The sequence below is a fragment of the Vanessa atalanta genome, chromosome 17 (genome assembly GCF_905147765.1).
Source record: "Vanessa atalanta chromosome 17, ilVanAtal1.2, whole genome shotgun sequence".
NCBI classification, from domain to species: domain Eukaryota; kingdom Metazoa; phylum Arthropoda; class Insecta; order Lepidoptera; family Nymphalidae; genus Vanessa; species Vanessa atalanta.
Window position 1 is genome coordinate 2889810 of NC_061887.1, and position 18146 is coordinate 2907955.

Below are 18146 nucleotides of genomic sequence, written 5' to 3' on the forward strand. Positions count from 1 at the left end.
AATTAAATTACATATCGCTTTCAATAATGTTTTCGAATAAGACGCGATTTATTAGTTTAGTTTAGTTAAGTTGCATTATGATAAGAACAGTATTTAAAAAAAAACCCCAAGCTTTGATCAAGTTGGGCTTGATATTTCATATCCATGTTTTAAGGCGATATTTATAAATACAATTACAAATTTAATTTTAATTTGGTTAAACATTTTCCTGTAGTCAAAATAATAAATCTTAAACCTAGTACAGTATTTCGCATTACTACGCGCTGCAGCATAAATCAATTAATAAGATGTACGTTTGTGGAATCTGTTTAAAGAACAGGGATTAAAACGAGACTATCATAAAGCTTGCATGTATTCAGAGTCCATTATTTTACTTGGTGGTAGGGCTTTGTGCAAGCCCGTCTGGGTAGGTACCTCCCACTCATCAAATATTCTACTGCTTTACAGCAGTACTCAGTATTGTTGTGTTCCGGTTTGAAGGGTGTTTGAGCCAGCCAACTACAGGCACAAGGGACAAAACATCTTGGTTCCCAAGGTTGGTGACGCATTGGCGATATTTCTTACAGCGCTATTGTGTACGGGCGATGGTGACCACTTACCATCAGGTGGCGCATCTCCTCGTCCGCCATCTTATATAGTTTGGGGTAAGCAAAAAAATAGCAAATGTGCTACTCCATACTAAAAGTAATCATCCCAGTGTCAAATTTTATTCAGGTCCCTTAAGCCGTGTCGGCGTGATTAAGTCACAAACAAACATCCATCCAAACTTCCTCATCTACAATATTAGATGAATCAACTATGTATTAACTTTATATTCATTGAACAGTAAATAGCAAAAGACGATATCAAGTAAAATTATGTGTTATTTATGGACGAATTTTATGTGTTTTAAAAATATATACCTAAGAGGGTAAATATCCCGACGGATTCGGTGGTGTGTAACGTCACATTATGTTTAATGGCCATAAAGATTTATACGATCCTCTCTATTGTGCGATTGAATCGATAAAATAGTTACATCTTGGAAACGATCGTTATTTTATTAAAAGAAAATTGCCTATAACGTGAAAATAATGTTGAAGTAAATCGAAAAACATTATTAATGTATAATATGGTAGGTATTCATATAACACATGATTTGCTCCAAATATTAAAACTCAACGTAGTAATACCGTTTTCGGTTTCTTCGTGAGCCTGTTATTAGCTCAACTTAAGTTGTCATAATGCTATTGTGTACCGAAATAAAACGGGACCATTGGCTTCGAATAAAATAAACTTATACTTATTCAGAGAGGATAAAACACTACCATAAATAATAGTTTTCTTTTGTCGTTTCTTACTTTGTAACATCCTAATATTTTTCAGCTAAACTCAACTTGCTCGCATACATCTATATAATTAATCTATTAAGTATATTAAAGTTTTTGTTTTTTAATAATAATTATAATACACAACAAAACTCATTAAACGATCGGTAGAACACTGGCTGTTTAAGAATGGGCATATGCTTGTTTATTGTCAATAAAAAAGTAGCAGCTCGTATGTGTTCCACCGCTCTTCACCTTCTCTATAAGGAGATTTGATGATTCCACTCAGCCTTAGTACGCGTTGGTGCGTAAATTTGTGTAAAAATTTCATCCGACACAAATTCAAATTAAAAGTCAGTGCTGTACTTGGATTTAAATCAGTGATTATCGATTAAATTTATACGTGTCATTTGGGTCTTATCGATTCGTATGTCATAACACCAAAGATACTATAAACCATCAACCAAGTATATTCAAAATATAACGTGAAGTATCGCGTTTGTGCTTCTCACTTCAATAAATAAATAAAAAAAAACAAATGCATAAGATGTCTCGCAAGACAAGCGATAAACAGTTTACAGGTCCAATAAAACCTGCCTACGTGTTTTAGCACCTGTCTTGTGTTTTAGGACGCCACGCTTTAGGTCGTTAAATTTATAGTTTTAACTTATTTCTGTCTTCCTTTACGATTCACAATGAAAATGTCCGATGAAATTCTTAGTGCAATTTTTGATCGAGGACTGAATTAATTAAATTACTCAGAATCAATATTTAGTTTATGCATTTGATTAATAAAATTGTGTTATAATCTTCATACCATGTTATTTTGTCACTGGCACCAAGAGTATGTGCTTGTATGCATTTTAGGTCATACAATTTTAATGTTGTGAAATTTGTAAAATATTTTTCGTTATGTGCTTGCAAAAGCCATAACTGCTGTACAAATCGTAACTACGTTTTTTGGTGATATTATTTTTTGTTATATAATTAAATGTTAATAATTTAATACAGAAATTAATCCAAGCCTTAAACCGGACACAAACCCACCAGCATTACATGGGCCAAAATATAATCAGCCTTCTTGAACCCAGCAGAAGTATTAAGAGGAAACGTAAAGTATATTTAAAAATTCATCACCACTTTCTCAAGGAACAGTGGAACCAACATTGTCTGTTATATAGTGAAGTCATTGAAAATATTACTCAAGAAACCTTTTTTTGAAGCATTTCTTTTATAATATTTCTCTAAATAAATTGTCGTATATGTTTAGAATATTTCGTAGTATACTTCCAAAGTATTTGATATAATTAATTGAGGATGGCCGTCTAATTAAAGTCTGCGTTTGAAGACGCGAAACAGTGTTTTAGAAGGAGCTTTACCGAGAATTGCAAATAAGAGAATTTCAAAGTTAACTTCATGAATCGTTTAACATCAACTAAATATATATAATATTTAATGTAACTATTCCTTTGAGAAAATGTTACATTTTAGTATATATATAAATATATACATAAGTTATTGTTTTAATTGACCGTCTTAATTTATCTGTAAATGTCATGGCATGGGCATGTTATGCGGAGAAATGAGGTTCCATGTTGTGAGGATAATCATGGTGGAGGAGATCTTGAGCATTGATTTGGATGGATAAAGAGGTAAGGGACGGCCAAAGAAACGGTGGTGGGTTGTGTGAAAGACAATATGGTTAGAAAGAATGTTACTTGTGAGATGACGTCCGACAGAGAAGTATGGAAGAAGAAGACATGCTTCGCCAACCCCAAGTAAAAATTGGGCAGGTGAATGATGATGATGCTGATGATATATACATATCTGCACTAATATTATAAATAAAGGTTAATTTTGTTTGTTGTATATCTACCGAAGAAAATTTATAAAATATAATGACTGACAGACATAAAATGCACAGCTCATACGAGTCTAACGGGATAAATTATAACTATGAAATTTTGTATAAAACGTAGGTGAATTAAGAAAGGAATTTTCAAATTTTATCTCCAAAATGGATGGATAGGGGATGAAATTTAGAAAATATATATATAAGTTTCTGCTTATGAGTAAATGGCAGTTGCCACTTTTTTGAAAAATCATCCCATGAAGGATTTAAAACGTTGAAAGCTTGTATGGAAGTAAGTAATTTCTAAAATTCCTTATGGAACTCGATTTATACACAACGCAGGTTATCAAAAAAATAATACATATAATATTTCCGATGGGATATTCCGTCGGGTGCACGGCTAAAAATTAATAACTTGTTGTCTATCGACCGTATTTTGATAGTACATTTTGCGTTGAGAGCAGTTTAGCTCCAGGCGGTCCTATCTCCAATTTAATAGACAATGTTGTGTTTTTATTGCAAGCAAATATTTAGGATTATTTTTTTAAGTCAGTTTTTACGTTTTACAGTATTTTTTATATCGAATTGTTTGTACAAAATATATTTCATTCCATTGAAATGCACACAAGTAAGGTTTTCTTGAGATCGTTTTTCTTGTTTCTTTTGTCAATTGTCTCTCTATTGTGTAACTTTCTTTTACATCTGGAATTATTTTGTAGAAAATCTTGCTGTATATAAACGTATAAAAAAAACTTACTTTGTTACAGACACTCATTCGTCAACTCCGGTCGTGTGTCTCGTGATAGAAGGAGGAACGAACACGGTAAGAGCTGTGCTGGAATACGTCACTGACAACCCACCTGTGCCAGTCGTCGTGTGCGACGGGAGCGGTCGAGCAGCTGACCTCATTGCTTTTGTTCACAAGTAAATAACTATATTATATAATTCAACCACACACTAGAACACCTTTATCGTTCTAATAATAATAATTAAAATATATTTTTTGACATATTTTAAAAATAAAAAAAATATTTACATACATACTTTTGGGTGAAATGACTCGTATTGTCTTTATCAATGGTCTCAGTTTAAATAGAAGTTATTTTTTTGTAAAGGTTTTTTTTTATATAATTTTACTGACATTGACAACAACCGTAACGTTTAATTCATAGCTGAAGGCTACTAAAACAATTTGAAATTAGAATAAATCTATCCTCTGACAATAATCTATTCGAACGTAAATGGTCTCCTTTGAGAAAATTATTCTTTGAAATATGAAGTTAAGTTCACTTTGAAACTTAAGCGTTACTCATCGAACATGTGGTAAGCACTTGAAATGTACTTGTGAACTTACGGTTTTACGCATAAACGTTGTTCAGGGGTGATTCGTTAATCGATGATCTGTCTCTTTCTTTTGTATGTCGAAATCAATAATGATAGAAGAAGAGAGCTCACATTAGTATATAGACAATTTAAGTACATTGTACTAATTAACTTTGATTAAAATATACACACCCAGAATACGTAATATTACATTGTTATTGATATATTTTTGTTTTTGTGTCAAATATATTGCAATAAACATGTACTACCGCCAAACAGCAATACTTATTGTTTGAAAGGTCAGTGAGCCAGTGTAACTACAGCCACAAGTTACATAACATTGTAGTTTCTAAGGTTGGTGGAGCATTGGCAATGCAAGGAATGGTTAATGTTTCTTACAGCGCCAATGTTTTAGCATTCCAATTTTCCAGTCTGTTTTGTTCGTTAAAATTACTCGTATATGTTCTTTTGTTTTTATGTTTCAATTGAACCATTGTATTGAAGTTGTTGATGTTATTATAACTTCCTTTCATTATCCTCCTGCCCTTATCCCAATTTTTTTTGGGGTCGGCGCAGCATGTCTTCTTCCGTACATCTCTGTCTGACGTCATCTCACAAGTAACATTCGTTCCAGCCATATCGTCTTTCACACAATTCATTAATCGTTCTTTGGCCGTCGCCTTCCTCTATATCCATCCACGTCCATGCTCAAGACCTTCCTCACAATATGGTCCTCATTCATTATAAATTCCTTTATAGCAATCAAAGTTTACAATTATATAATAGCGGACTGGTCTCACTAAGAGATCTATTCTTTTATTCATTTCAGTAACAAAATCGTTTTCTAATTGAGTTTTTGTTACTTGAATAAATATATAATTAATATAATCGTCGTGATATTTCGCTGGTGACATGGGAATTACGTCAATCGTCTCAAGTCTACAAATCCACGAAACAAAATTCAGTAAATTTATAATTTCCCTAGACACAGTCGGTGATATTGTTCATAATACTAATTAAATCGTCAATAATAACTCATTTTCGATCAGCCGATTCGTTACCCCTATCCCTACTTATGTTAAAAATACGAAGCAACTCTGTCTGTTCACGATTAAACCACTAAACTGGTTTGGATGAAATTTAGTGTGGAGATAGTTTAAGTTCCGTGGAACGACATAGGGTTTGAGTTTAAGTAGGTTTAGTATTTTTGACTAATCAGGTTAATAAGAAGATTTTTTGAGGTCCTTTTTATATAATGTATGTATGTATCCCCCCCCCACCCATTTCACATGGGGGGATGTGTACTATAAAGTGTTATTATTTCGAGTAGGTAAATCCACGGGTTCGGCTAGTGATTTATAATGTTACTGCCTTGAGTCAAGTGACATTTTAATTGGTATTCGTTATATCGCTGATATTAACGAGATGAAAAAAGTCCTTGCAATTACCTACTTATTAATTACTTAAAAAAAAGTAATTTAAAAATATGAAAAATTGCTTCCTCTGTTTAATAATGAAAGACCAACAAGTGGGTTATCCCATCGGGTAAACGGCTTGTAGAAAAGAAAATATTAACCGTCATAATATATTCAGATATAAAAAAAATATCGGATTATAAAAGCTGTTAATTTAAATTAAAGTAAAAGGTATTTTAATTTAAAGGTACCAGGCAAACATATTATAAGAGTAAACATTTGAAATTATTTACCAGATACGCGTCAGAAACTGGCGAGCAGACGGTGTTGGAATCTATGCGGGATTACCTAGTCGGAACCATCCAGAAGACATTCGAAGTCGGGACGCAACAAGCAGAGTGCCTATACGGTGAACTGTTGCAGTGCACCAGGAAAAAGAACCTAGTAAGTAACGTTTCTTAAATCATACTATTCTTTTAATTGTCACGAGAATAAAATAAAATTGGGTTAGGTGCACCAAAATGTTACTAAATTTTAGATTAATGGCCGTGCGAAACTGGTTTAATAGTAATTAATCAGTCGCCAGAACTGACCCTCACATAAAAACAGATTAATCTGTAAAAACGAGAGGTGCCGAGGGACACCTGGTTGGGATGAAGTTGTTCTCGCTATGTATTACGTATTAATTAAAAGACACAATGAAATAAATAAGCATTTTCAACGTTAAAAATGAAAGGACATGAAATAAAACCGTTTGAATTATAACAATAACAAAGTTTAAATAAAAAGAGAAATGTCGTCTGGAGGGAGTATTTTCCTTACGTGGCGATTCCTGCCAGTTTCACTGTAAGCCTCGTATAAGAATAATATAGGTCTCTTATTAAAAAAAGATTAAATACTATTTAAGCTGACCCTAGCTCTATCTGTCGTATTTAGATTTTACGAAGTTATCCTTGAGTTAATTAAATCTTGTAGGCCTTAGAGATGAATTATAAATTGAAAAAAAAAACGTATATCTTCACCATATTTGGAGAAAAAACTAATATCCCAATAGTATCAACTGAGCGTTTTTTTTAAAATAATATTTTAGTATCTCCACAGACTATGCTATCCGTGTCGCAGTTTTATCTTTTTGTTTTTTTTTTTATTGATGATACTGTAATGTGTCTGCGTTGTTTTTTGTGTAGGCAATATCGCAATTTAAATTTTGTTTGCATTACAAATTCAAGACAACTAAGCGCTTTATCTTTTGCTTTCTACTACGATTTATACTCGTATACTAAGTGGTACCTACTAGTCCAGTTTACGAACCATCTTCAATTAAATTCCATGTTCCGTCCACTGCATCATACATAAGAACTAAACCATAATTACCGAAATACGAATGAAAGCGTCTCTCGTATTAATTGAATTTTAATTAGACATACATCTCCCTACAATGTTACGATCTGGTTAGATTTACTCTGAACGTACGTTACGTGTTAGTTGCGTACAAATATAATAAAACGATCAATTTTGCGAAACAGCCGTTTCAATTAAGTTCACTCTTGCATATAAATTTCATTTGAAAGTAGATTGGAGTTACATCAAACAAAATGTCTTTTGAAATGCGCAAGCGTTATTTATCTCAGATAAAATAAAGACTTAGAATTCTGCTATCTCCACCCTTGATTAAGAGTTTGTCCCCAAACGTCATATACAAATCTCATATTGCTGTCTTCGCTTTGGCATTGAGTGAGCCATTGTAACTCTGGGTTATAAGATCTTACTATCAGTATTTAAAACGGGATATTTACGTAGTAAGTTTGCGGGTAGCGGGTAGTTTGGCGGTATGTTGAACATCTACCCGCAAACTTCAGTCTCGTGAACGAGACATTCGTAGATAATGTCGAAATATCGAGCTCCTAAAAGTCATAAGAAGCTCATAAAATTAAAAAAACATGGTAAATATCCCGTTTTAAATACTGATAGTAATAAAAATAACCATGTCAATTTAAAATCTTATATAAGATCTTAGTTTTGGAACTGTGCGGGCTGGTGACGCATTGGCAAAGTAAAGGTCCTAACCTACCCTATTTCTCACCATTCAAACCGAAACACAGCAATACTAAGTATTTTTGCGGTAGAATATAATTATAATGAGTATATTATCTACCCAGACGGACTTGCACATATCCCTAACACCAAGTATAGTATTTTCTTTTACAATTCGTACTCGGCATATATCATTTTCTTAATAGGAACGATCATTGATCCAAAAATCTAATTGGAAATTACTTTAATCAGTCCAATTTTTTCATAAATTTTATCTCAAAATTGTATGCTATAAACATTTTCCGATCGTTTGTTTTTTTAATGAACTTCGTACGTTGTTTGTATTTCATTGGACGGCGATTATTTCTCAAATATAAATTGGAAACGGACGAAGTGAAATATCCCTATTAAAGCGGCTATTTTTCATTAATATTTTTTGAAGTAAATTTCTTAATAACACGCTGTATGTAGAACCTCTATTTCAAACTTTATGCAACGAGTAACTTTGCTATTTTACTAAAAACAGTTGAATTTGAATATAAACTTTTATAAAGTCGTTGCTGTATGTTCACTTATACATACTAGAAATAATCTCCTCTTCGACGACCTCTGTGATCGAGTAGTGCGTACACCGGTTTTCATGGGTTCGATTCCCGGCCGAGTCGATGTAGTAAAAGTTCATTAGTTTTCTATGTTGTCTTGGGTCTAAGTGTTTTTGGTACAGTCGTTGCTTCTGATTTTCCATAACACAAGTGCTTTAGCTACTTACATTGGGATCAGAGTAATCTATGTGATGTTGTTCAATATTTATTTAATATTTATTAATCTTTTATTGCTCTCTATATTAAAATTAATTATGAAATTGAAATTTGAATATATTTTCTGTAAGTATTATGCGCCAGAACAAATATTACCGTTGTGAAAAGTTGTTATATCTTTAATGTTGTCTTAGATTTTCGCGATTATTACACATTGAAATAAAACTACAGACAGACTAACAGACTGTCTGTCTAGTCTGCCCGTGACCACGAACACTGCAAAGTGCTCGAAACGTCGGGATGTTAAAATAATTAATATACGCGATTAAATCCCTTAAAAACTAGTTTTATTTCAATGTGTTATATCTTTGTAATCTATTCTGTAGGATAAAAGGTAAATGTGGAGCCAATCTTGAGCACAATTAACTTTAATGACAACTGTTTAGACTGTTTACTCAAGACCTGTAATTCAAAGTTAGGAGAGCGTGAATAATTCCATTCAATTACACCGATCTGGGTTTATTTGAGTTTAATATATATCTTATGTAGACATGAAGTGTAAAATCGTATCAAACTTGGCGGAATGTATCTGTAGTAATACTAACTACTAGTTCCGGCTTCGCACAGGCATTACCGTCTTTACCATAGGGCACATGGGGCACGTGCCCAAGGCCCGCTTGAGAGAGCCCCAAAGAAGTACCAATAATTTCTTTCACACTTTTGTGCTGTTGATTGTTATATATATTTGCGAAATTGTCGTATTTGTAAGAAATAACTAACATATTTATCAAAAGGCTAGTGACGATAGTCGTTATTAAAGAAGAAAGCTATAGACTATCTTCATGTTAGAAATAGCTATACTATAGCCGTAAGATTGTACAACCAATCAGATTTCTACGATTTTACGAAAATTACCGCACCGTTTATTTGAAACTATACTTAAATCCTGGCTATAAGCAAATTATTTGTACTTAGTAAATATCTACCAAAATGCTCCAAATTCATGAGTGCTCAAGGCCACAGCATAGCTTGAGACGCCCCTGCACACAGGTAGAGTAAGGGTCTACATAAAACATTTATATAGTTCATATAAATAACTCTGTTGGTCTACGAAGCAAACGCCACTAAAACACTTCCATGGAATAAATTTAAACCTCTTCATGAATCACTCCGGTCCATTTCATAGTTTATCACGTCGAGACAGAGAGAGACGGAGGGTGACTTTGTTTGATAAGACAAGTATGTAGATGTTTTAAATGCAAAAAGACTGACTAAAACAGGTTATTCCTACTCTAGGAAAATGGGATGCGAGTGTGATCACTGCTAAAATCCAACCTCAAATTTGCCGCTGATGATTTTGTAACAAAATAACAGATAAGATTTGATTGACCCGAGCTTTGATCTAGCCAATAGGCTAGGCAGACGTAAAATAAACCTTTTCAAAAATCTCAATATAATAAACTATAGAGTACTAACTCCATGGGTCAAATTGTATGATGATGATGAAGACGTGACCAATAATATAATATTATTTGTCTATTCTATCACTTTAAACCTACGCGAGGACCAATAGCTTTGCTTTAATTTTAACAAAATGAACAAACGTATTAGATCTGCAAATGAAGAACGCACATAGCTGGACTCCCTATTGACTTCAGTACCATGTGTGACATTAAATTGTGTATAAAGCTGCGGCTATACATATGCGATCAATTCAGCCAGATTAATATACGTGTATTTACGGACCCGCATTGGAACATCGTTGAGGAATAAGCTCCAAACCTTCACCTCAAATGGAGAGGACCCATTGGCCCAGCAATGGAATATTAACAGACTATTATAGATAGATAGGAAATAATTCCAAGTGTAATAATATGTTATGTATCTATCTTTTTGTTAGCTCATCACGACTAAACCATGGAACGGATCGTCATTAAATCGACATAACTAACGTGAGACCTAGACAAAAGTAATACAGGATTTGAGGGAAAAATAAATTTGACGCGGATGGAGCCGCGAAGAACAGCCGACTATAACGAGAATATAACCAAACCAGCTTAAGCGAATACAGATATTCAGCCTTACAAGCTATTCTTTGTCTCGGTCGGTTATTGGGTTCGTTCACGTAGGTGCGCTTGATCCTTTACGGTTCGGAATATGTCATTGAATCGAAAGATTGAGAATTCTTGGTACAGAATATTTCGTATCAAAGCTTCTGAAAGAAGACGTTTCAATATTTATTCTAAGTTCTACGAATGCAGTTTTCGAGAACGTATTGTTATACCATTCTTCTTCATATATTGTTTTACTGTTAATAAAATAGTTTGTCATTTTTTATTATTGTAACTAAATAAACTTTGAATTCCTATTAAATTTTAAATTTCCTCTTTCAATGTAGAAATAAATTATTTATTGTTGATCAAAGTAAAAAATAATCTTGGATAAACATATAGAAATTAGTGGAATAGAAAATTAAATACTTTTGCTAAATAAATTTAAAAAAGAAAAAAACAATTATCCTTTATTCTAAGCGAAAAGTGCGGGTGGCAGCTAGTATTTGAATTAAATGAAATATAGAATTATTTTATTTGTTTTTTAAATATAGAATTTGAATGTTCCAATTTAACCGTTTTTATCCAGTACGATGATGCTTATAATATTTGGAAATCTATTGAAGTTTTAACAACTTGAACAAATTCAGTATAAATTTAATTAAACGTGTTCATACAATTTCATTTATATCACTTTATTAATTTTTATTTGATTGTAAAACAAGCGTGATTTAACAATATGATGCGTTTCAACGAAAACGGTTGGAATTTTTTTGTTCGCAACTGTTTGCAATTCTACAAAAAGTCACAAACAGTTGTACGACGTTGACGAATTAAGATTTTTTGTTTACTTCTGCCACCAACATTTGTTCACGACAGAAAAATTAACAATTTAAAATTAGTGAAAATACAGCTTTAATTGTTAGTATATAAGTCATATGTAAAACTGTGTTAATAAAATAATGTCATGTCATTTTATTTTAAAAATCACATTGATTACGATCATGTCAATCTTAACAGAAGAACAACCGAGCAAGCACCGCACACAAATAAATAAAACTACACATTTTCATGTGCAGTTTTCTTAAAGTTTTCATGTGTTCATTTGTGTTTAAATTTCGTACCTTTGACATAAATAAATCTTGAAATAAGCCTAATCAGCAGGTTTGATTCTGGTCTCTGAAGCTAAGTATGGTATTCGCTCCTAAATCATACAACCGCCGTAGTGGGGTAACAGAATACGATTAACTAGAGAAGAAAACAAGGATAAAAGTCGTTCTTTAAAAACATGCATACAAAACATGCAAATTATGCATAATCTTTTAAAAAATATTACATACGTAATTTTATATTAATACGTAACAATCAGACATATTTTTTATTAAAAAAATAAAATCTTTACTTATCTTCCCGTTTCTCAGATCACCGTGTTCAGAATTCAAGAGCGCGCGGAAGGCGGCGAGGTCCAAGAGCTGGATCAAGTGATTCTGACTGCGTTGTTCCGCGCCCAGCACCTGTCTCCAAGCGAGCAACTGTCTCTTGCACTGACGTGGAACAGAGTCGATATTGCGAGATCAGAGATCTTCGTCTACGGGCAAGAATGGCCGCCAGGTGAGATTCAATAATATTATATCTTTTTATCATTTTATTAACGAAACTGATTCGTACTTTCTTTGGCACTTTCTTTGGACTAGACATAGACTTCAAACTGTTTTGTAGTACATCTAATTACGCTGTTCTTTACTTTATCTGTTTACTATTAAAGTCTTCATACGATTTACAATAAATAGGAATAAAGAACAGATAATTTAGAAAGTATACAAAGGCCTTATACCGTCTTACGCTTAGTGTCATCCCTGGACTTCAGTTTTGAAGTAATCTTTTTACATGACTTCATTGATATTCGTTTCTAAAGAAGATAATAAACGAAAGCTATGGAAAGCATATATTGGTGACAGTCTAAATGATGGTGTGATTTCATTCTACATTGTAACATAACTGTAGCCTAGGTGAATAAATAATATTTTATCAACACTCATACATAAATTATTGAAAATATATGTGGCTCAACATTAATGGAACAAAGCTTAAATAGTTCCATGTCCGTCTGATCTGAACGAACTGTGTGCTATATCTTTGAGTTAAGTTCAGACTCTCCTCCCCCCCCTCCCCATTTTACCATAAATTCTACACAAACGCCCTTAAAAAAATATCTTCTAATTGACCTGATTATTCAATGATACACGAACGTTATAGATGTAAATGAAAAGTCATATTAGAATGAGTTTTATACTCCTTACTTAAGAAATGATTGATTCCCCTTTTCACACCGCCAGGGATAATTTCCGTGATAAACAACCTAAATCCTAAAACCAAACCTAACCACCTATCTCCTTTCTTGGGACTCAAAAAATCTCAATTCCAAATTTAATCTGATTCGATTCTGCGGTTTAAGCGCGAAGAGGTCTTTCGCGTTTTTAATATTAGTAGGGATGTTAAAAGTTTTCGGTTGTCGGTATTAATTATTTAATATTAAAGGTTTCAAGTAAAATACAAATATAGCTTTTCACTTATACATTAACCACTGTTCAAAAATAAATATACATTTCTCCATTGTTCATCTTGTTATACGTTTTAATAAGTACGATATAAATGAAACACTACAACGAAATACGATTATCTTTTAATTATATTCCAATGTAATCGCAAGGCAATTGAATAATTTCAGAAAAATAACATGTTCGCAATTTAAATTGAATGTAGTGATGTAATATTATTATTATTTTAAAATTGCTAGTTTGGAACATGGCACAGATTATATATTCACAGCAATGCAGACGAAAGGACTGTAGACACCTTATACACCGGCCGCGGTAATGTTTCTCGGGAACACGTCGACGAAAACCGGAACAAACTTGTGTCTGAAATCGTCTTTGTTAAAGAAAGTCTCAGATTGGGGTTAGCTAAGCCTAGTCCTATTCAACGTCAAAAAGTCACTTTTTTTATTTTACTTTAAAAAAGGAATAGGTTCTTTTTATTTTTTTTTTGAACATGCTCATTCAAATTTTTACAAGGTATGTCCGATTTGATAAGCATAAGAATTTTATTATTTAATGATAAACCTCCACACAAAAAACTTCGCATTTATTTATTTATTTATAAAATAAAATAAAAATATCTATATAGTCCCGTTAGTTAAAAGCTATTTATAATTTGCTTCATTATAAAACTTATCCTTATAATACAGTAGTAAAAAAAAACTTAAGAGCCTGGCTTGAGACGAATCTAAGCTAAACAGTAATAAAAATTAAAAACAATCTTTATACAACCTTGAGTGGTTATTACGATGCCTTTGAGGATTAAATATTAGTGTTCTAAGTAGTGAAAGACACCGTGATTAAAATAATTTATAAAGCTAACGATTAGCGGATTCATTTCGATGGAAATAATTCAATTAATCTTGATTTATATATATAACCATTCTACCTTTCATATTTATTTATATCACGTCGGGGTCACCAATTATTGCTGGGCTGATGTTGAGGATAATGAAAGTCACTAACTGGTTCACGATTTATTAACGAGACGGTACAATTATACGGACTGTGACGCACTATTTTACATATGCAATGTTTCGACTTTTATACATGATATCAAAGAGTAAGAGATACACAGATGTGAAACATTTTAGTCATAGAACATGTGAGCTTTATCAATTGTTTACTTTAATACCTATGTGCATATACGGCACAAGCAATTTGCTTATACAACAAAACTTCACTGTTAGTGACAGACCGTGTGAAGAAAACTAAATTGTATTGGCTGTTAGCATTCTGAATCTTTAATTGAATTTTGTTTAAGACAATCTTTGCCGCTAAACCTTGTAAACATATTAAACAAAAAAATTAAATTGATTTTTACTTTGTCTACCGATAGCATATCTCAGTCGAACCTTATACAAGTACAATTTATTTTTCATCGTTTTAATTATTACCTAAAAAACATGGAACGTTATTAATATACTGTACAAGTACAACTGTATTGTGTATAATATGTTTGTACGTGTACAGTTTATTATTAATAATAATCAAAGAGTAATAATATAGTGTGTGTGCATATATCTGTATGTGTTTGTGTACATATGAGCCTGCGTATAATAATATACCAAATTTGAATTAAGTTTATGTAGGTTCGATTCGAATATTGATCAAAAATCCTATGACGCGGTTTTAATTTTCATCCAAATCCAGACCGAGACTCTCTTGAGTATTCATTGCTATTCCTCATAGTTTCGGAATTTACCATCCACGCCTAGTTGGAAAATACATTCTGTATATCCAATCGAATATTTGTGACCGATTTCATTTGTAAATCCTCGTAAGAATGTTTTGATTGGTCGACTTTAGTGAAAACATTTTGGGTAAACAATTAAAATTAATCGGCTCATCTAAGTAGGAATTGGTTTGAAAGTGGAAACAAATAACGAGGTAAGATATTTGACAAAGCAAAATTTTTATTAACCGTCGATAAAACAATATTATAAAAGTGTCTTTCTGGTATCATTTATGGAAAATTCTTGGTAAATCTTCGCTTATAATGTCCAAGATGTTCATCAAGTAAATAGTCTTTAAAAACTAATAAAATAAATGTTTTAAAAACGTCTTTACTAAAAAGAATATTTTGCTTGATTTAAATAAGGTTTACTTAAGACTTTGTGCAGGTGAGAAAGCCAGTGTCTATGATCTCATTGTTGGTATGGCCGATGTGGTTTCCATTTTTTATAATCCCAATGTATTTGTCAAGACGACGACTACTTAACATCAGTTGTTTCGTCTGCAATAAATATAAAAAATGGATTGGACAATCAAATTTGAAATGACATTATAATATTATTTTTATAACAACTAATTTTAACGTTTTATTAATCATACTTTTTATTAACAATGCTGTATTATATATTTCAATGACTATGTAATAAAAAAAAAACCACAAAGGGCCAATGAATGTCTAACAAATAGTAGAAAGTTTACACATTTACGTCAAATCCTTTGTTGTATTCAAATACTTGTACATTCATATTTAACTATGGTTCAGGTTCGTAACGTAAGAACGCAGGTGTTTGAAAGCTAACATTTATGAATAAATTCACTGAACTCACTTTCAACGTTTATTGATCCCACCTACTGAATAATAATGAACTCATTCGCTGCAATATACTTGACTTCGTACTCAAGGTTCAATGAACTCGGTCTTAATATATAATTTCTACAAAATATTTTCTAATATATTAATAATAATAATAATAATGCATATGTATTGTACGTCGTTTTCTTCCAGATGAACCTACATCAAACTTATTGACCACATAAATAGGGTAATTTACTTGGCCATGCCCGTGAATGGTCTACAAAAAATACCGGCTCTCTGCTGAGAAAAACACAAATAATAATAATAATAAATTATTAAGTAATCGTTAGGTTTTATATTCCGAGGAGGGCCAACAAAATAGTAGTTAGGTTTTTTCGAGTTTAAACGCTCACTTTGTATATACTGCCACGGAAAGGATTATGAACGGGAAAATCTTAATTATACTATTGACATTGCAGTGTAGCTAGTCCCCGTTGAAAACAGCCGCCTAAAACAGTAATAACGAAACTTAAAACAACTTACAAAGTCTACTTAAATATTCAAAAGAAAAATTCATAACTTCTAGTACTTTAATATTTAACTGAGTAACTTTTACCTTTATTTTTATTTCTCAATGAACTTCTACTCGAACATAATATAGAGATGGATTTAAGAATTACCTAAAATGTATACGAATTTTAATAACATAAAATAAGATATTTAAGATTTTTAAAACATGTTAAAAAGTATTTGGAAATATATTTTAGTAAGTATAAATATTTTTTTAAGTTAAGGTGTAAGGATGGGTTACGTGTAAGGACTAAGGATTTGGTTATAACAATTCTTACATTCCCACTGAACATCTAGCTTAGTAGATCCTAAGCGGCACAACACCATGTTTTACGAATGAAACAATTATATGTCACTTGTAACCATACTTACTATGTATATTTCCTGTGCACTTTATAAAAGAAATAGCGAATCTTGCTATTGCGATGTAGAATTGTCTAAGATTTGACATAACGCCATCTTGTATTCAAAAGATACAATAAACTCGTTAATGACGAAAGTGACCAATTCATCATCATAATCATTAACAGCCTGTAAATTTCCCACTACTGGACTAGGGCCTCTCCCTTTGAGGAGAAGGTTTTGAAGCATATTCCACCACGCTGCTCTAATGCGGTTTGTTGGATAGTGACCAAGTACTATCTGAAAACTTCTGCAATATATAATTTTTTTTTTCATTAGGTGCCCTTGACGAAGCAATGATGCAAGCTTTGGAACACGACCGCATAGATTTCGTGAAACTGCTACTGGAAAACGGCGTATCCATGAGGAAGTTCCTGACGATTCCTCGTCTTGAAGAACTTTACAACACCAAAAGCGGTCCTAGTAACACCTTAAGATATATTCTGAGGGATGTAAGGCCCCACCTACCCAGAGGATATGTGTACACACTACACGACATTGGGCTAGTGATAAATAAACTAATGGGAGGTGCTTATAGGTAAGTTATAACCTATCGACATTTTATTTTAATACTTAGGAACTCTCATTAATAATTAGCAATAATACTTTTTTTGTAAAAAAATACTAATTATAATTTCTATCAGGATAAACTACACGAATATAGATGAAATCAAAAGCAAAACCTTATCTTAAAACAAAAAATGGGACAATTTTCGTTACGAGTCGTTTCTGAGCTACACGAATATATAATAATTTCATTTAAGTAAGATTACAAATTGATAAAAGCATATTTACGTCTTTAATCATAAAAATAAATTGAATTATTTAATTAATATGTTTATCTTGACCTACGTAAACTGTACGCTTCCAATTTCGTTATTAATAAGATTTTTAATCTATATAAAGACACCCATACATTACCCTTTACATAAAAACAAATAAGAATGATAAATTTATAAAAGTAGATTTTGTTAAAATAATAGCAATGTTGTTGAAAATAATTTTAATTTTTTTCCTTCATGCACTGTTATCTTGTTTTATACATATAATAAAATCGGAGTGTCTGTTTGTAATATTAAAATAACCGCTTTTTACTAAATGCATATGTATGTATACACGGTACTTATACCAAAATCTGTTTGTTCCGCCTAATCTCTGGAACGGCAGGACTGATTTTGACGGGACTTTCACTGACAAATAGCTGATATAATAAGAAGTAACTTAGGCTACAACAATAACGATTCTGTTAAATACAATCGTGCTCGAAGTCGCGGGCACAGCTAGTAATAAGATATTTTTATTGTTCT

At 32.1% G+C, this 18146-nt stretch overlaps 1 protein-coding gene across 6 annotated transcripts in view; it reads left to right on the top strand.

The window, feature by feature from the left end:
• Window positions 1-18146, top strand: part of LOC125070203 (transient receptor potential cation channel trpm) — a 277870-nt gene that overhangs the window by 222778 nt on the left and 36946 nt on the right. For all 6 annotated transcript variants that reach the window (XM_047679956.1, XM_047679958.1, XM_047679957.1 and 3 more), the window contains 4 exons: window positions 3927-4083; window positions 6194-6341; window positions 12162-12351; window positions 17119-17377. In XM_047679956.1, the coding sequence (XP_047535912.1) occupies window positions 3927-4083; window positions 6194-6341; window positions 12162-12351; window positions 17119-17377 (754 nt within the window). The remainder of the gene's footprint in view (window positions 1-3926; window positions 4084-6193; window positions 6342-12161; window positions 12352-17118; window positions 17378-18146) is intronic.